Source organism: Melanotaenia boesemani, chromosome 19, assembly GCF_017639745.1.
Source record: "Melanotaenia boesemani isolate fMelBoe1 chromosome 19, fMelBoe1.pri, whole genome shotgun sequence".
NCBI lineage: Eukaryota > Metazoa > Chordata > Actinopteri > Atheriniformes > Melanotaeniidae > Melanotaenia > Melanotaenia boesemani.
Window position 1 is genome coordinate 21515139 of NC_055700.1, and position 21355 is coordinate 21536493.

General features: G+C 35.9%; 1 protein-coding gene across 2 annotated transcripts in view; it reads left to right on the forward strand.

The window, feature by feature from the left end:
* Positions 1–20833, forward strand: part of phf24 (PHD finger protein 24) — a 43031-nt gene extending 22198 nt beyond the window's left edge. For both annotated transcript variants that reach the window (XM_041969255.1, XM_041969256.1), the window contains exons 4-8: positions 9122–9200; positions 11161–11363; positions 13652–13815; positions 17774–17851; positions 19450–20833. In XM_041969255.1, coding sequence (XP_041825189.1) covers positions 9122–9200; positions 11161–11363; positions 13652–13815; positions 17774–17851; positions 19450–19546 — 621 coding nt within the window. In that variant the 3' untranslated portion in view covers positions 19547–20833. The remainder of the gene's footprint in view (positions 1–9121; positions 9201–11160; positions 11364–13651; positions 13816–17773; positions 17852–19449) is intronic.
* Positions 20834–21355: the final 522 nt, after the last annotated feature.

Genomic DNA, 21355 nt, shown 5'->3' on the forward strand with positions numbered 1-21355 from the left:
ATGACTAGAAAAGTATAATTTAGAAGAAATCTTAAAGCTTGGTTTATTGATTTGGGGCTTTTTATAAGGTAATAAAAACACAGTTATTCTTTTTTTGCACAATTCTTCATTAATGAGCACAGTTATAAATAAGATCCCCACGATTAGCTGCCTTTTGTGATTTGCAGCTATTAGCCTTGCTAACAAGCTGGACTTTCTACAACACACCTCTTTCCTATTCACACCTGCATGAGTATTAAATTTTATTAGAACAAATTGTGTAAATATCACACTGAATTTAAAAGCAAAGTAATTCAGTTCAGTGAGTAGGGGGTTAATTAATGCATTCATTCTAGCAAACGCTTGACGTCTGTAGATAGGGTAAACATCTTGGGCATCACTCAAAACGTAAATGAGACTTACGCAACACTGAATAAGATTGGCCAACATGTTGATGAAATGAAGTTACCCAGTTATAGCAGTTTGACTACGAAAAGATTGGACTATGTTGTATTTTGGCATAAGCATGAAGCCAGCCAGTGCTCTATTGTTGTCTGTGTTTTAATTAAATCAAATAGCAAACTGAACTTTGAATTTGATGCTAGCTGCAGTGTTGAATATTAGGTTCTGTTGGATTTTAAATTCAATTTCTTAAAAATAATTCTTGAATTATTGTACCAGCTGCTAAAGGTGACAGAGAACTTTAGGAACAGCTTAATTTAAAAAAAAAAATGTGTAATAACTGTTGCTAAATTGAACAAGCTCACTGGTGCCACCTAGCCTGGACTAGTGTGCCTCTAGAGAGAGAGTGGCGCCACCGGAAGCTCAAAACGCTTGCCGATCACGTGGTCCATGTAGCCTCCAAAAGTTCCAGGAAGTGCTTGGCGGCCAATACAAAATAATAAGAAAACTACGATAATCGGTAAATAATGATCAATGAAGGCTTTGCTTTGCAATATTTTTATAGTTGTGTCCATTGATATGAATCATGTTAAGTTTACTAAACCTGTATGACATCAACAGCAATCGTAATATTTTCTGTTTTTTTAACTTTATCTTTCTTGACTTGACTGAGGCATACCAACAGGTGACGACAATGATTTACCAAGTGACTACACAATAAATCTAGGCTCACAGCATAATGATAACGGTTCTTACAGGAAATCTATATCCAATAAATAAAATTTAGATCCCAATTCATTTCAAATAAATGGGTTATCTATTCTTACTTATTAGTATCTACTTGTGTGAATTGCTTTTAAGTCTTAAGACTTATTTTGACTGAGGCAGACTGATAACTAAGTCTGGACTCACAATATAATGTGTTCTTACAGAAAATCCATGGCAAATAAATAAAATTTTGAATTCAATTCATGGAAAATACATGGCTTTCTATCACTATTTGTTAACTATCCCAAGACTTACTCCCTACATATACATAATAAATCAGACAAACACCCTTTGTTTTCCAAATGCATTTAATACCTAAAAGAATTCCTTTACAATAGCATAAAACTCGACTAGATCAGCATGTCTAGCCATTTCTTTTCTCTGCTATCCTTGAATACAGTCTTCACCATGGTATGCTGTGGTGCATGGGGATGCTCCAATCGCTCAGAGAAAGGCGTGCGTATGTATGGCTTCCCCAAAGACAGGGACAGAAGGAAAATATGGATGGCCAAAGTCAGCAGGATACATTTGACCACCATCAGGGACTGTAAAAACAAAAAAATATGTGAGGTAATCATATTAAAACAATGCATTTACACATTTTCAAAGACCATATCATTGGGAAGTTTAATATTTTTAAATTAAACACCGAGAACACATCACAGAGAGATTTATATGGTTGAGGTTGCAGAATGTAGAAAAAAAAGACAGGAAACAACACTTAAAAGTGGCCAAACCAGGAAGGTGAAGAAGAACAGTATCCCAGTTAACGTCAGGCAACCCCAGAACAGCTGAAAGTTCTTCAGGACAATGCTGCACGAGGGAAGAGTGATATACTTCCCTTAAGCATCTCTCTGCTTCTCTGCTCTCATCCTGCACACTGAGTGCTGTCTAGTGCAGCAAATGCATTCAAGTATAATCAGCCACTTATTTTGTATTTGTATATTTTGTTAAGTTCTTAAGGTTAACATGTTTGTTACATTTAACAGGTTAGGTTTTATAGTTGCAAAGATTGTAAACATATATACTAAGAGTATTGTGCTATCTAATACTGTGTATTCATTTTCATATCTTTGTCCATTATTCCACAGCCTTATAAATACATTAAAATTAAATAAAAATGTAACTACAATTGCTCTCCCTACACATTAACCTCGCTATCAACGGCGTTGGATCAATTTATATTGACGAACAGAATTTACATTCATCAGCCTGTGGCATCTGTTGCTATCAGTGTGCTAGCATAAACTTTTATCGGTTTATAATCTCTAAATATATTAATCTAGACGGTGACAATCCGTCAACATATTTATTTACTCCTGTCAAGTTGATTTCGATGCACAACTGATATGGAAATATGACTATTAAAACATCTTACCTTGAAGAAGTGTAGCTCCGACAATCTGCTCCATTGAAATACATTGACCGTCGCTTAGCTTTTGCTAACTTCCGGGAACTTTTGAGGGGCTCCATACGCCGCCATTGCTGTGAAAAAACTGAACCATTGCAGTGAACGGAGATGTCGCCACTCTCTCTCTAGAGGCACACTAGCCTGGACTAGCTCCGTATTTCAATTTGTCACAGCTGGAAAATCTAGGCAGAGTTCAATGTTATTAAAGACATCTGTTTCCTTGAAGCGATATGAGTTGTGACAATAATGAGCTACAGCTGAGTAAGTTGCCAGCTGTCATTATCTTTACTGAGATAAGCAACACTGCCTTAATTTCACACTGCAACGGCTTTTCAATCTGCTGTCAGTTGTGATGTAAGTTACAGTTAAAACGACACCTGATTTAGAGATTATATTTCAGATTAGAATTTTTTTAGATAAAATCTTTGGTGGACCAAGGATAGTTGGTTATGAGGCAAGGATCAGGTTAGCATACAGTTCTCTGCCTTGTGGATGAACTAGAAGTATCGGCACTGTAGGTCAGCAAAGTCGCCTCATTTAAAATGAATGAGAAACAAAGCTGTCAATTCCTTAAATATCCTGCCTGTTTGAAAAAGAGAGGAATCTCTAGTTACTGGACTGCACAAATGTGAGACATAGTTTACCAATGTCATGCTGTCATTATAAATATATTTCAGCTAGAATCCAAATAAGCTGAGGCAATATTTGAACACAACAACTTATCTGGAACTGAAGGCAAATGGCAAAACCCACAACTCTCCAGTGATCTTCACCCTTTGAGTGGCTGATGCAATCTGTTGTTAGCTGGGCAGTAACAGCTGAAGAGTTTATTTATTTATTTTTTTTCTGTTGGGCTATTGAAAATGGGGGTACGGGCATTGCTTGTGTGCTAAATAATTTCCAAAACTGTTCAGCAGGAGGGGGGGTGGGATGCTAAAGTGGTCTTTCTTTGGCTCTTTTGTTGTGTTAAGAAGGCATGAGGAGGGAAACAATTCATTGAGGGGGGGAGAAAAATTTGTCTGACTGTGAACTCTGGTCCTCTTAGCTACAGAGACCTGCTACTTTTGGCAGCCCAACCTCACCACCCCACACCTTGGTCAGTTCTGACATTTCATGCATGCTAAAGAGGCTGCTGTGGGCAGATGGACTAAGTTCTCTTGAAAGTGGATTTACAGCCAGCCTTCAAAGTAGACCACAGCAAGGCTGTTTCCCAACTAGTAAGATGGAGGCAGGGTTCATGCAGCTGACTTTTCATTTGGATGCTTGCAGTTTGTGAAGGATTGAGGCACAATATGATCATAACACAGAGTTAAGAAAGGCATTTATAGAGCTTAACACACATTTAATATGTCTTCTTTCTTTCTTGGAACAAAAAGAAAAAAAATTATGATTATGAAGTAAGAGCAGGTATGGTTGATTAAGTTTTAAGACTGCATTTGTGGATGTTCTGCACACAAGCGAGCAGTGGATTCTATTTACACTTTTAGGAGATATCTCACTAATAAGCCCTAGCAGTCTAGATGATTTGTAAATTCCATTTTTTGACTTTAAGTAGAACGCATCATTTATCATCATGGCCCAAAGGTAAATTTAGCAGGAGCCCGCTTCCTCATAAAGACATTTCTCACAGTAGACAGCATGAAAAGCATGGGTGTAATGACTGGCACTAATCATAGCTGAGTTCCTGTTTAGTGACCCAGGAAACTTTTGACAATGAAACAACTGCAGGACCTTTCCGATCTGTAATGCAGTCATCATTACTACAGCTATGCAGATGTCATAATGTCTGCTGTGAAAAAGGGTCTATTTAAATGATAATTTTTACTCTGTAAAGCTTAATTTTCCTCCAGGGTTAATAAAGTATTTTCTCAATTTTTCCATTTTCTTTTGATGTTAAATTGTTTCCTCTGGAGGATACATCTTTGTTCTAAGTGTGTCAATTGAAATGGAGCACGGTCAGTATATGTGCAATAATGCAAAAATATTGTTAGTAATGACGATGCTGCAAATATGAACTCAGCCTGGGTATCATGATATGCTAATGTTGCCAATAATAATGATATTGAATGAACAGAATATCAAATCTGTGTTAATAAGACCCATATAATAATGTGATTTGATTTTTCCCCCCATTTTTAAAGTTTTCTACCTCCTATACAGACTATAACTGAAAAGGCAAAAGTAACTAGGCAGCTAATTTAAAGCTAATTTAGTCTAATAGCAATGTGTTTTTTCAGGTTTCTAATATCACAATAATATTGTCATCATGAATGCTTTTGTTTACGATAAAGCAATCTTTTGTTTAAGCAGGCTTTTAGTTAAACAAGGGTTTTTATGACAATATGTATTAATGTTTTCTCGTGTTTTTATAGTCTTTTATGTATTATGTATATCAATTGTAAAGCACTTTCATTTTTAATCAGTTAAAGGTATATAAATAAAATTTCCCTTCTTCATTCTTTCCAGTAATCATGAGCTGAAAATTAGAAATTGTGACGACTGTAATTTAATCACTGCACTAAAGAAAATAAAAATCAATCATTTCAATCTTCAGATCGTATCAATAACAAAGTTTTAATTTGCTGAGTGTTTAAGAGTCTGGAAATCCTTAAGTTAAGTGGGTGAAAGGAAATTTCTTACTTGATATATCATAGAAACTTCAGTGTTAATAATAATAATAAAACAGCCCTTTTATTTTCAAGATAATGTTCTTTGCTTGTCAGCATTAACAGGCTGTTTTGTTCAAGTTGTCATGTTTCATTCGACACATTGGGAGATTTTCTCGTCTCAAAGTTCCAGTCAGGGTCTGTGGTTTCTCCAGGATCAGTTGGTCAGTGCATTCAGGCTACATAGTGACACAGGAGACATTCAGGAGATTGCTGAAAATAGGCTACTGGATCCCTGTGGAGTGCAGCTGAGATGGGAGAACAAGCGAGAGCAGACTTTACTCCAGGGATAACTCCGGCCCCCAAGGACCAGTGCAGGTATTGGATGTTTTCCAGCTGCAACACACCTGATTCAAATTAATGATTCATTGACAGACTTCTGCAGAACTAGACAGCAAGCTATTACAGAACAATTTTATTTTAATCAGATATGCTGCTGCAGGCAAACAGCGGTTCTCGAGGACCAGAGTCGCTGATCCGTGTCAGTCATCCGGTTTTTCCATTATCAATACAAGATCTTGGTGAAAAATTAATGCAACTCAGGAGCAAGTTAAATGTTGTGCATTAAGCTGATCAGAATGCTGTTATAGTGAATGTGTGCTACATTCAGACCTCAGGGGGTTAGAATATCCTGTCTCACAGATGCCAATAAAGTTAAACCTTGAAAATGTTACTAAGATCATTTTGAAAAAGCTGACAAGTAGGACACATTTTCTCATAAAACACACCAGTGATTATTTTTTTTAATCTTGTTAATTCAGAAAAACAGAGTTTTTATTTTTTTAAACATGCTTCTGAAAATCTTACTGAATCTACAGAAACAAATTCTTACTATTTTCAATCAAACTGCTTTCTAATTCAGAAATAGCTAAGAAATGGAAATTACGTTATGTTATCTTTGCTGTTTAGGTTAACACACACACACACACACACAGTTGCAAGCTGCAATCAGCTCATTTCAGACAGATATGCTTTAACACTGCAGTGACTGATATGATATTGCTTCCCCAACACGGTGGAAAGCTCTTAAAAGAATGGGAAGAAAACGCAAATAATGCTGCAAAGTATGAAATCATTTGGATTCATGTTTGGATTTGCAAGATGAAGCTCATGTTCATCCCTCACCTTTTAGCTCTCATTCATCACCACCAACTCTCTAGAAAACATTTTTTCCTGGATAGATTTCACAAGAAACTAGTTTACAGGCTTATCAGAATTTTTTTTCTAATCTGTTTGTGCTACACCTAGGAAAAAAATGTTAAAGTCAGCAGCTTTACAGGACAGTGAGGGAAAAGCATCTGAAAAGACACAGATGAGAGGAATTACAGGGTTTGGCAATACAATTTTTTCATCACTCAAGACATAATCTAGTGACTACATCATCATGAGCTACATAGCCATTTGACATGGGAATAATTCTACTTGCGGTCTTGAAAGTGTGGGTTATATAAAGCTTTTTCCTTTCTTTTTTCATCTTCACACCACTTGTCCCACCACTGATGCCTTCAGTTTTCTAACATTATGGTCTGAAATATCTTTTTACGCAAGCTGTCAGCACAAGATTAGAATGCTTAATTATTTTTATCCTTATTCCTCTAGGTTTTTTGTGTTGTAGAGAGCATATTTTTCCGATGCTGTCAGGTGTTGCATTACCTCTTCAATCAATTCTAAAGTTTTTCTGAACATTAAGCTGGATTAAAATCTTATTTTGCAGACATAACAGTCCCAAAAAAGCATCTATTTTAAATGAGGACTTTGATTGTTTCACATTCATTGGTTGTTGCTAGGGGTGACGCTTGATGAACATTTAGATTACTGAAGCAAAGAAATTATGTCTTGCAAAGAGCAAGCACAGGAAGCAGTTTCCTGATAACAGCGTGATCATTTTTTTCCTACTGATTGTTAATGATTGTCATGCACAGATAAATGGAAATTTTCTGAACTGTTGCAAGAAAATATTATTCTAATTATAAGCTGAAATTCCAGACAAACTTAGCAGTAGCATGCAGGCTTTTTCTTTTGTAAAATAATCATATTTCATTTCACATATAGATATTAGGACTTAAAGCAAAGGTTTTGGACTTATCCAATAGCTGGTGATCAGCAGCATGTAAAGTTTAATGAAAAATGCAGCTCTTATGCTAATATACCTTAGACATGCTCCAGCTCCTCCTGTTTTTCAATCTCATCCTAAAACACATTTATATTCACTAGATTTCAATTCAATGGGATAGTTAAATTTTAATTTATTTTTTTTCTTGTTGCATGTTTACTTCTAATGTATAGCACTTTGGCCAATGCCACTTGTTTTTAAATGTGCTCTTTAAATAAACTTGAACTAGAAAACCTCAACTTGCTGGAAGTAATCACCAGACGATGGGTACAAAGTTGCCTTAAAGGGATGGAACTGATCAGCAACAATAATCATGAAGGCTGTGGTGTTAAAACCATGGTCGGTTGGTACTGAGGGAACAAAAGTGTGGCAAGAAAATTTCCCCCACACCAGTAAACCCCCACTAACCTGAACTATTTTTAAAAGGCAGGATGAATCCATGTTCATGCTCTTTATTAGATTCTGACCGTACCATCTAAATGTTGCAGCTGAAATGGAGACATCTCAGACCAGGCAACATTTTCCCAATCTTTTGTTGTCCAGCTGTGGAGAGAGTGTGTGACTTATAGCCTCAGTTTCCTGTTCTTAGCTGATAGGAATGGCACCTGATGTGGTTTTCTGCTGCTGTAGGTCATCTGCTTTAAGGTTAGATATCTTGTGTGTTCAGAGATTGTATTCTGAATACCTCAGTTTAAAAAGTGGACAGGCAGGTGAATTGAGCCATGAAGTGTGACTTTTTAATTTCTGTGGCAGTATACACATAGTCCCACAATCTTAGATTATAATAAGTGGGTATACAGTATACCGTATGTACAGACAGCCACTAAGACACTAGTCATGAGAAGATGGAGCCATATTTAAAAGCTAATTGTTTAAGTTTTTTTTTAATTATTACTGATTGCATAATTTCTTGGATTCGTTTATGAATAATTTACTTTGTTGATGCAAACACTGAGATGGATAAGTGGACCAAAATAGATCATATTGTAAATCATAATCATAGCACAATCAAATTGTCATGACAGCAGAGTCACAGCAGTAACTTACTTTAGCATATCTTGTTATCATTAGTAGCTAAAATATGTTCTTTGCATACTTTTAGTCTAATAACAAAACCCATTTCACAGCAGTTTGCTGAGGTTGAAGGTGTCTTTTTTGTCTGTTTGTTCAAGAGTGGGCGGTTGTGCACTTTATAGTCTGGCTTTTATGAAACCCTGTCATATTGTATAAGGGTTTAATAACTATGTAAACACACAAGAATTGATTTTCTCCAGTAATCCCAAAGAGACCATCAAGTTTTATTATACCACTTTTGTGATCAATAATGTATAAAGAATATATGAAATTCACTGTTTCCTGTAATTTACCTCACCCACAGATTTGCTAAAGTTTAGACCAGGTTAGAAGATAATACACAGATATTTTTACACTTTTTAACTTTCCTTTCAAATTCTGGTTATTAAAAGATTGTTTATTAGTTTATTTTATTTTAATTAAACAATCTTTTTTACTGTTTTAAGTAATTTGAAAATAGTTGATTTCACGATATTGAAACTAGTCAAATAGATTTGGCCATCTGTACTTTAATATCTCAGATCATTCCTTTTCTTTCATTGTTTATTAAAGAAAGTTGTCAGTAGAACATCAAAAGTTGAGAGTTTGTTTTAAGGCTAGATGCAGGACACTCATCCATGACTAGCATGAACATACTTTCTCATCGGTCATTGACAAATGCATGTCTTAATTCTAAAGAAAGAAATCTCATCTGACCCTTTTGTGCAGGACAATCTGAATCTACTTCTAACTGAAGAAGAGATGTATAGCCTAATGGAGACATTTAAGCAGTGCAAAATCATCCCAGGTAAGTCTCTGGACAGAGGTTAGAAAATACAGTTTGGTTATTCAGATTTTTAGTAATCTTGGTTGGCTGCCTGTTCCTCCACTATCATCTGAGTTCCACACTAATTTGCTTAAAGCTTTGTATTTTGAACACATATCCAATGTGATGGATATGGAAAATGGATGGATGGATTAACACGTGAAAGTGCAGATATGCTGAACTAACATAGTTAGTTGTAAATGAGACTGCAGTGGGACTACCTGTAAAGGTTATTTTTGATATTTTTGGTTGTACACTTAGTAAGTGCATAATGTTTGAAATTTGCCAAATCAAAAGGACCAAAACTTTCTGGAAATGGCTATCATAAAACATGACCATAATTGCTATGTTATTTGCCACATTTAGTTAAAATTTTTCGAGATTGATGCACTTTTTTTTATAGTACAGTAAAGACAGCAGCTCATCTAGCATGAACACTAAACAATACCAGCTGCTCCTATTTGCTAGCTAGGTAGCTAGCATTAGCATCATCACCTTTGCTAATGACTTCTTCTCTCCCTACTGGCTGAAAAACTGGTTGATGCTATATCCCCATTTTTCTTTTAAATCAATATATAAAGTATAAGTACAACAGTAAATCAAGAAAACATGAAGCAATATTAGCAATCTGCCATCACAGCTTTGCTAGAATGATAGTATGGCTTTAGACTTATAATGTCGAATTCTAGGGTGATATTTTGTATTTTAGAAAAGAGATTTATAGTTTAGTTTCGATTTTGTTTAGTTTAGAATGTAGTATTAATTTATTTTAATTGTGTTAAATAATCTTTTTATTAGAAAAAAAAAACATAATTTTTTACATAATAAATATTCATTATATGTTTATAGACTTTCCAACTGCGTCCTTTGATTTCTTTCTTTGTCTAAGTGGGAAGTAGGAAATATGGAAAAGTCCACATTGCTTTCCCAAGATTATCATTTGTCTCTCTTCTTTCAATATATTCATAGCTTGAACAGGTCTACCAGTAGCCTACATTCTATTGGTATACAAATCTCATATTTAAGGGGAAAAAATCAAAAAGGAAAGTAAATAATCGCACATCAAACGGATTCAGATGAACTCAGAACTTGCAGGTTTTAGTCATTTCAATTTTGACCAGATAAAACTTTTTCTGTTTTGAGGGCAAAATACTTTTTCCATATTGTAAAAATCAAATATAAAGTCCAACCATTCCTCAATACTAGTTGACTCCACCTTCAACCAAAAAATACAATATTTATTTCTGAACAAAATCTAAAACAAAGTGAAAATTAATTACATTTTTTTCCATTATTATTAAACATACACCAATACTCCATATTTTGCTTGGCCTCAGCTTATATGTCAATAATAGCAATGATATTTAACACTTTTAAAACCTAATACTTATTTAGTACATTTGATTTCCTGACCATCATAGCCAGAAATGGTTTTGCCCTCACAAATGAAAAACTATTTACCCAGATGTTGTCAGATATATCAGTCTTTTAGCACAGATGAACTCCAAATGTTCAAAAAGGAGCCACCATGATTTCTTGTTCTGATTTTGAAGTTTACACACCAACCACTGGACCTGTTCATTGTCTTATTTAATCTATTTGAATAGTCTTTTTTTTATGTGTAATGCACAAAGCGTGACCAAGTTCTAGTTATATCTAGGTTAATACAAATCCCTTTTTTTGTTGTTGTTTTATTTTAAAATTTGCTATAGCATATACGGTATCAGATTAAAGTTTATGACTCCAATTTTATGTTAATACTACTTTGCCCACAGCCCAGTGGGTTTCTAAAGTAGTGGTATTATCCTACAGCTTGACAGAACAGTAAGTGGGAGGTGGTCTTGTCTTTGTTGAAGATGATTCATCACAAGCTAATAATATCTAGACGACTGCTAGGTGACTAATTTTGTGTGACGTGATGAATTGTTTCTCGCTGTTCTAGAGTCATGCCTGGTGTCAGATGAGTTGCTGCAGTACCGCCACTTTGCATCCAAGCAGCAGTTTGATAAGGACCTGACTGATGAGCAAGAAGAGGAGGTTTTGGCCCAGTTTGCTGCTCTGGATCCTGAGAAGAAGGGTCAAATTGAATGGTCAGACTTTCTCTACTTTGAGTCTCTGGCTGTTTTGAGGAAGTTACGCACCGAGGTATAGTATCTGGCTGAAGAAAAAAAATGAACATATAAAACTAGAGCTTGTAAATCAACTTGAACACACCTTTTTTTCTTACATTGTCCCATGGTATTTTAAGATCCTCACTCATGAATAGAGGTGCTAGATTGGGATGGCTTGTTGAGATTTCCTTGGGGCATTGTCTGCAGCAGTCCACATGCTTTACTAAGAGCCAGATGCAATAAAAAGGTAATTTGGTCCTGGCTAAGTTTTAAAATTGGCACAATACAACTAACATATGACATGTTACACAGGAAACCAAAACACAGAAGCTCTGCATGTTGTTGTGCACATACATGCAGTACAAGATGCTCTTAATGTACAAGCTGGAGAGAAGATGTAAAACCTTTTTTAATTGAGAAGCCATGGCATCTACTACAGATGGAATTGCTACTGATAGCACTTTGAAGTGTTTTTATGTATCACTTTGGGCACTTGTTTATTCAACATATGAACATACTTTAGAAGGAAATGAAGTCTTATTTTGTATCAATTTAGATTTATAATGATCAAAGAAGTTATGAAATTTGGACTTTTACATTTCTTTCCTCAATGATGTGGAATCCTTCAGCTATGAAGATGAGTTTGTTCACCTTTAAGTTGATCCAGTGGCAAAGGAATATTTCCTGGAGAAAGAAGATAAAAGTCTGAATAATCAAAGGATATGCTGTGTACCCAGACTGGCAGAGCACAAGTTTCAGGATATTCTCCCATTCAGCACTGCATACCTGTTGGACAGGAGCCGTCAGCCCTGAGAAAAAGAAAGAAAACCTGTGACACATCTTCTAAAGCATTAAACCTGACATCTCATTCTTGGTCAGATCTATGAAGCTCAGGGTAGCTATTAGTTTTTCTTTTTTTCTTGTTTTTTTTTTTTAAAGGAAAAGTAAAAGTGAAATTTATCTGGGAAGAGGTGCCAGAGAATCACTAGCTTATTTTTCCAAATATGGGCATCCCAGTAAGCTCACAATCAAAGTGAAACCATGCAATTCTCAACAAATCTAAACAAAACCCAAGCGTTACAGTTCATGACCGTTCAACCAAAATATTTGAGGGTCAAATGTTAGGCAATCTATCTGACAGGTAAAGCTTGGCTGGAAATGTTTCATAAAACAGATCAATGGGCTTCATTCACCAACCGTTCTTAACAAACAAATGTGTTCTTAAGTTTAAGGACTTAACTTACGAACATTTTACGACAATTGTGGCATTCACCAAAATCTACCTACAACGAACACCCAGGAGTACACTTAGGAACAGCTGAAAGGTGACCCGGTCTAACAAAATCAGCATTTTTGTTGTTTTCTGTTGTTCTCTTCATTAAAATACAATAATAAAACTTACAACTTTCAACTTACAAGAGAATGGTATTCACCTGTTCATGAATCTGATGAAGGGTTTTTGTTAAAAGACTTATCAAATACAACTTAAGAACAAATTTAAGGAAATATTAGCAAATGAGGCCCAATGATCTCATCATTAAGAGAAAACATATGTATATATATATGTATATATTGTGTCTTGTGCTTGTCCTGCTTTACTGTTGGTGTTGTATTGCTGCTGGTACCCAAATTTCCCTAAGGACTCTCCAAAGGGATTAACAAAGTATTTCTATTCTATTCTATTCTAAACAATGACTTCATAATGATTTTGTTATGTTCTGATACATAAAACCTTAGGATTGAGTGAGGTTGTTCTATTTCATATGAAGTCAGATAATGTAAATTTAAGTTTACATGCTAAAAAGGGTATCATGGAGCATTAATGCCTTCAGAATTTAGCTCAAGTATACTTTGGATCTAATAATAAATCTAATAAAACTAAATATTCTGATCTTTGAAATTCATCAGTGTTGACAGCTAATTTTTATTATGATTTTGTAAGCATAAAACACTTGAAGTGATGCGCTGCTCGGCGGCTGCTGCCTCAGTCTGCCTGATCCTGTTTGGATGGATTTGTACTGGAAAAAAATTTCATTGCACCTGTTGCAATGACAATAACGTTTCATTCATTCATTTCATTCACTTTACGATATTGTTCTTTGTATTGCTTGAGGGATTAAATTTGGATTTCAAAAGACTGCGTGCGTGCCTCTGGGGTAAAGCAGCGCTTGTAAGGTTTATCAAACAGTGCCAATGCGACTGAAAATGATGAAGAAAGCCTCCAAAAATGTGAATTGAATTAACATGATCAATATAAAAGTGTAAATCCAGCACACTCTTTCTAAAACCCTGCTTCTTGGATTTATTCTTTTTTTTCCCCAGAACTCACTGGTGCATCTGTTGACTGCTAAGGAACGAGACAAGGCGAGGTCTGTGTTCCTCGGTCTAGATCTGGACAACGACGGCATGATCACAAGAGCAGAATGCCGCCAGGCCCAGCAGTCCTGGTTCCAGAAGCTTAAAGACTCTCAGTCCTGCAATGTGAGGTAAGGACACCACATGCTACTTCTAATGGCGGGAGTTTGGGGAGTCGGGATCTCATCTGCATGCAGACAGCAACTGGCAGAGGCAAAAAAGGTTGAGATGCTTAGAGAATACAGGCAGTGAGAGAGCGAGGCGAGGCCCGATAATGAGCTTTGTTCTCCTCACATAACATATGCTTCATCTGTTGGACATAAATTACCATGACACTGTCCATTTTCACTGCCATGGAGTCGACCTGCACATTCTTGCCTATATATATATATATATATATATATATATATATATATATATATATATATATATATATAAACAGTTAACATAATAAATATCCAGGGATATTCATTGACAACAGTATGTATATGCATAACAGAGTGCATGAGGTAGTGTTAGGGTGTGGGGGGTGTAATGGAGTCAGTTAGTCCATGTTTTTACTGTCTGACAGTGGTTCCCTGATGGAAGAGGAACAAACAGACAGTGTCCAAGGTGAGTTTTGTCTGTGCTGATGAGGTTAGCTCGTCTCTGTAGACGTCCAGCGTACACAGCATCCAGGTCTAGGAGTGCTGCTCCAGTGATCCTCCGGGCTGTTACCCAAGCCAAGTCCTTCTTGTTTTGTGCTGTGTAGTTGGCACGTCACACAGTCACACACTCATAGAGGATGCTCTCCAAAATGATCCTGTAAAAATTCACGTGGATCTTAGAGGAGAGACCAGCCTTCTTGAATTTCCTGGGGAAGAAAAGCCTTTACTGGGCTTTTCTTACCAGGTGGTGGGTGTTCAGAGACCATGAGTGTAAAGGATACATTGATAGTTCATATACATAATTGTCACTAATTTTCTCAAAACATATATTGTGTGCATACAGAAATATAATTCTTTTTCCATGATATGGATCATTTGCATGATGTATAATTTGGATATCATCATGCTCGTCATGTATTAAGAGGATGAAAAAGAACTTAAAATGGATGACAACAACAAAAAAAAAAAAAAAAAACAAACAAAAAAAAAATAACTTAAATTATACTTTTGGTGCAGATTTTAAAATGAAACCACATAAAAGACAAGCTATGTGCTTCTTCAGTGTTTGCACTGGAGGAAACATTTATTTTTTTAACATCTTCTCTGGCAGTCAAAATCAACAAAGCACAGCTATGGCCCCACAGAGATCTACTTTGGCTCAAACTTCCTGAAGTTTGCTCAAGATCAACAACTCTGGCATCTATTTCATTCTCATACAATCATTTCCACAAGGGTTTTTTTTTCCCCCTGTTCCTTATACTGGCACTCAAACTGCACGACTGTCTACCATGCATTGGAAGATGTCCCTGTAACTGTTTTTTTCCAGTCTTAAAACAGAAAACTAGGCAATCCAAGGCATTGCTCCAGCTTGGAATAAAAACTATATCAGAATGATAACTACTCATGCCAGCAACAGTGGCAAAAATCAATAAATGAGTTGATGTTTGTCTTCTAAATCATGCCTAAAAGAAACACTTGAAGACGACGAAAAACAATTAAAAAAGCATATTTCGTCAGCTTTTTCCTTTTTAAGACTGGGTCGCTAAGCTGTCTGAAAATGTGATATTTAGTGAAAGTGAACTGATTCAGGCACTGTGGAGCTGTTAGTGTGCTAACAATAAACTGAATAAAGGTGTGAATATAATAACATAAACGCACCAAGCATTGGGCAACCCGGTGCAACAGTCTGACAACAGATCCCCCCTTTGTGCTGTTTTTTGATAAGATCAGATCAAACGAGAGACAAAATATGAGATACCTTTCAAATATTACTCAATCTGGTGCAAGTTTTTGCAGTGTTGTTATTGTACTATTGAACAGGTGGTGTTTTTTTAATATACATCTCAAATCACAACATCATATTTGTGCCATTATACTTTCCTTTCCACCACTGTCTAAATATGTATGCATGTTGCTGTCTAGTGCTTAACCTCTTGTACTGTCATACCATTCCATACTTCTCACCTATTTCCTACAGCCTCATGGGATTCTGTTCTCCTATAAATTGTGGGTGAGTGTGACTCAGCACTACATGGCTCTCCTCTTCCTCCTCACTTCAACAGCCTCCAGCACTCTGCAGTCCTTAAGCATTCTCAGACAAACCCTTGATTTAGATTTTTAAAAGGAGAGAGGGGGAAGCCTCTTATCTCCAAACTGACACTTTTTCTGAGCCTAAATCAATCAAAGATGCACATAGCCCTGGATGGAGTTTAATGAGCAGAGTGCAAGCTCTTCATGTCCTCAGGTCTTGTTATATGGAGACATGGATGAGATTTAGCCTGGCGTCTTATTATAGGGATCAAAAGAAAGCCTTTTGTTCCCTTTAGAGGAGCTTCTGTTTAAAAGCCTCACTTAACGGAGGACATGGTGGATGGCTGGAGGTTGTGAGTGTGCATGCTGTTCATGAGGTCCACACCCAGCCCTGTAATGTGGCCTCATTCATGCTCATTAAATAGTAAAAGTGCATATATACAGTGTGTCAGGAAACTCAGCTTTCTTAGATTGCTGAGTTACATTTATAACACCGTCAAAAGCAGTTTCACAAGAAACCATCAGAGGAGCTTTGATCTCAGTTCAAAAGATATTTTAGATCATAGAGTAAATTCATCTGAGTTTTTAGTGAAATGAATATTATTACCATGCACCATATTTAGTCATATAACCTCTTCAATTTGGGCTTAAAACTTACCCAAAAGAGGTTTATTCATGTACTTAAAGTAACACTATGTAACTTTCTGACTTTAAAATGCCTGACTCGTTTGATGGCACAGTGACATTTATTATGTACATTTCTCAAGCTGTTGCCTACCAGCAGCATCACGAGGCTGAGAAAACACACTTCACAACTTTTGCTTCTGGGATGTTGCGTGATGTTGCAGCAGAGTTTCGCTTTATGCATCGCATCACATGCTAGTAAGTGGATATCAACAGACCAGCCATTTTGAATGGGCACATTGGCTGATTCAGCAAAGAAACCTGAGTGGAGATTATCACAGGAATAGTGGAAATTAAGGAGAGAAAGGGATAGAGCAAGAGATAAGGCAAGAGGCAACACTGGGCAGACAAGTAGAGTGTAAGATGGTTGGTGAATTAATTGTTGTTAGGGGGTATGTTACTGAGAAAATCTACAAAAGTTCCATAGTGCTTCTTTAAGGGGCAAAACCATAACAAACTCCCTTTTTTATCAGCTTAGGTTAAGCTCTAAATACAGATGGTACTCCTGGACATATATTAGCAACAAGAGCTGAGTTTCCAATAATGACATTTATAAAATAGAAAATTAAAACAGAAAAATAAGAAAGAAAATTCTACCAATGTGAAAAATAAAAACAGAAAAAAAAAACTGTTTAGAACAGGGCTTTTTCCACATTTGGGGAAATATAAGCAACTTTGTGAGTCACATTGGATCTGGCAAATGTTTTACAGCATTGGCTGCTATTTCCTTAATTAAAAATTTGTCAACCCAAACACAGAGAACATTTCTGAACTGATTTGTTGATTGTAATAAAATAATAATTTTTAATAACTAATAAAACAAAAAAAAAACAAACAAAAAAAAATACAAACAAACAAACGAACAAAAAACTATTCATTTGCTAATATCCAAACCTCTACTACCTTCTTTGTGAAATTAATCTATCAGACTTATTTTGTGGACCAACAGTCAAAAACTCACAAATGCATGAACCAAAAACCTATGTAGTCTTAAAAAAGATGTGCAGATTCAGTTTATCACAGTAAATAGGAGTCATCATGTCCAGTTACTTCAGATAAAGTGATAATAATTCAGATGAATTTGCCCTTTAAATGCCCCTTTTAATGATTTACCCTTCTTTTTTTTGTTCTCATTTTCTTTCAGCGCAAGGACCTGTAATGTTCCTCATGGGCTGTTGTGACAACTACTAATTGCCTGACATATTTTCCCCTCTTTTCTTCTGCACAGTATAAGTCATGTTGGCCCCATATGTGAGAGCAGTCCAGCCAGCTCTGGCAGCGATATGAGCAAGACTGATGAAAGCAGGTTGGTCCTGTTATATTTAGTGGTTATATGTGGAAACAATTAAAGCTCTTTTCTCACAGGGCTTCACTAACATTTAAAAATGCCTTGCTAACACTGTTGCCAAAACACTTTTCCCACATGGCTTTGTGATTCTACGGTGATCTCTTCTGTAAAAAGACTGTAGGCTCTTCTTGGGCAGCAACATTCGTTTTGAGTGAAACGATGCAACCCAGAAGCTCCCCACAAGGACAACGATGAACTGCTCGCTTTAAGCTCATAACTGCCCTTACTAATGACTTTAGAGTTGTCATCAGAACATGAAGGCAATACCTCTGTGGGACAACATGACTTTGGAGACTTTTCTTCATGTCACATTACATGATTTTGTAACATGCAAATGCAAAAGAGCCCTGATTACTAAAGAAGCTACAAAAGAAAAGAGTCTTATTAAGTGAAATACTAATAAGCACATAATATTACGTTTCTGTAGCAGATTTCTTCAAAGTATACAGTAAAAGCATGAAGAAGAACCCATTTACTATAATATTAAGTATTGTATCATAGGTTGGGGTATTCTGATGATAAGATGATTGGGCTCATATAGTTTGATCATCACAAAGGAGAAGATAAAGTTAAAAATTTGAATGTGACAGAATATGGCTGATATCTAAATGTCTTTATCAAAAGATGAACAGTGTATGTAATAGCCATGTCCATAGTGTTATTTTTCAAGCAAAACCTTGGGATTTATTTTCAACCAGATTTGATGCTAAGCATCACTGCCTATCCATTTTCAGGTTTCAGAGAAAGGGATTAGAATCACACTTTAGGTCACTCCTGTGTTTTCTTTCCATATACAGTAAAAAAAAAGTCCATGTACAGAGATCTTCTCTTTATTGTTGAAATATAACATTTGTGTAAGTCTGATATCTTGAGCAAAAGTTTTGATTTAGATTTGGTGACATTGTTCTGCCTGCATCTCTCCCTCTATACTAACTGATCTCTGTAATAAAAATCCTTTCCAACAGCATGACACTGTGATCATAGTGGTTTGACTGTAAGGGCTGTAAGAAAAAGGTTTTCTTCTCACTGGGCTATTATTGAGTAATTCTGACTAAGCCACCCTGCAGCAAGGTTGAACAGTGGAGAATAGAACTTTATTTGTTATTGCAACAATTGCAACGAAATTACAAAGAAGGCAGCAACTGTGTTGCAAAAAGTATTCCTCGGTCCGTCCGTGGATTTGTGCCTTTACATTATGTTGTCTCGCTGCTTTATCATGTAATAACCAGACAGGCTAAATGTTGACAAGATTGTGCCGTTCTTTGTTCAGTTAATACTAATGAACACAATTGGAGTATAAATCAAGTGGTCGAAGTGTCTCAATGACCACAGACGTACCTGCTTATGTAATATTAAAAGCACTTAATACATTTATAAATTGGATGTCTCAGTAAACGGTTATATATATATATATATATATATATATATATATATATATATATATATATATAGTTTCATGTTATAACAATATTATCTGCAATCATGATTTTAGTTATCAATTTTAAAGTTTTAAAGACTTCTCCAAAATAACTCAGAATCCTTTTTGTGTTCAACAGGCCAGTTACCTGGGCCGACTTTCTAAGAGAGAGTGCCATCTATATTTTGGCTGCTCGGCCCAATAGTTCTGCCATGCACATCCGGCTGCCACTATAGTCCAGGATCCTCCACCGTGGCCAGCAGAGAGAGGCACCCTGGTAAAAACCACGACACAGATGAATGGGGGAAGTTAGACATGCTGACACAATGTCATGAGAATGGCAGCTGAGGAAACTGGTTGAAGCACTGAGGGCAAGCAGATCAAGTCATCGGTGGAATCTCTTCTCTTCTGCGTCACCACGACAACACAACATTGACAACACACATGATGACTGACACACTCACGATGCAAGTGACGATAACTGTCACAGGTCCCAACTCCAAATTGTGACAGTTTCCAACACTTTTGAGAGAGAGGATGGGGAAGTCAACCACCCACTCTATATTACTTGATTTATTATGTTTCTGAAATCATGTATCAACACAGAAAGGAAGCAAGGATATTCACAGTGGCACTGTGTAAGCTACATAACACACCTTTTCAAATGGGTATGCATTAATGTGAGAGGCTGTTACTCTTTCAAACACAGTATTCATGTCTTTGGGCCTCATTGTATTCTAATAATAACGTCATACTACTGTAATGGGATTGTGTTCACCATCAAAATTCTCTGTTACACTACATGAGGGCACATGCAACTTCATACTGTTTAATTTCTGTAAGGAGATTAATTCTGCTGCTGCCATTATCATAACATACACAAAAGAAGAATGAAAGCTGCGCATACAGTATATTATAAGAGAACTGCTACACACACCAGTATAAATTATTATGCATTAAAAGCTATATTTATTCCTGTATCCTCTAATGTATCCTCTGTTTCTCCCATTTTCATCCAAGAACCTGTGTTCTTAAATACTAACTGTGAGAAGGAAGTAAACATTATGGAAAGCTAACCTTGTGTAGTACGCATTGTTCCTGTTTTGCTCTCAGAACTGCACTATGACAAGGTGGAAATACCGCTCCTGCTCTTCTAATGTTATTAATTACACCTTGGGAATGAGACACAGCACAGACGAAATGTTGTGAGACGTAATGTAAACACTGTAATGAAATACTGAGAGACAGTGACATACAGGACTTTTGTTTTTCCTTTGTTGATATTCAGACAACATTATGGAATTTCTTTAATGTTACAGAGTGTACATGTACTTAAATGCACATGAAACTTCCCTTTGAATCACTGGAAATATACTGTAACAAGTAGGACTTTGTGTAGTGTTTATGCCATGTAATGAAGGTTATATGCCAGGTCCTTGTAGTGAATAAAATATAGTAATGAAATTAAACTTGTTGCTCAGAGGGATATGTCACAGTAATTGAATAAATGCATGGCATTTCAACTTCTTTGTGAGACTCTTCGGGATTTTTTTATCTTATTTTTTACTGTATTTTTTATTTTTTATTTTTTTGCTTTTTATTTATTTTTTTAAGTTTTAATTGCTAAAAAAGCACATTAATAAGATCACACTTAAAGCACCTAAGAATGTTCATATGGCTATGGTGGAGGAGGATTAAAATATAAAAATAATAAAATTGTTTTCCTTTTTAATGGGTACTTACACTTTGGATCAAATTAGTAATTAGAAAACATAATTTATGGAGTAACTATTTTCTATTATAAATTTATTTAGTTAGTAATATAACACAATCATTGTTTGTTCCGCATCCTGGGAACATTTCAAATCCCGAGTTTATTAAAAAGAATGAACACACTTGCATAATCTGTCTTAATAAACCATGGTAAGTTACCGTTGGTAAGACTTAATTCATAATTAACGGAAGAGCTATGCTGACTAACATTTTTTTATGTATTTCTTTTTCTTTAACTCTTTTTTTTTTTTTTTTTTTTGCTTTTGCCCTCT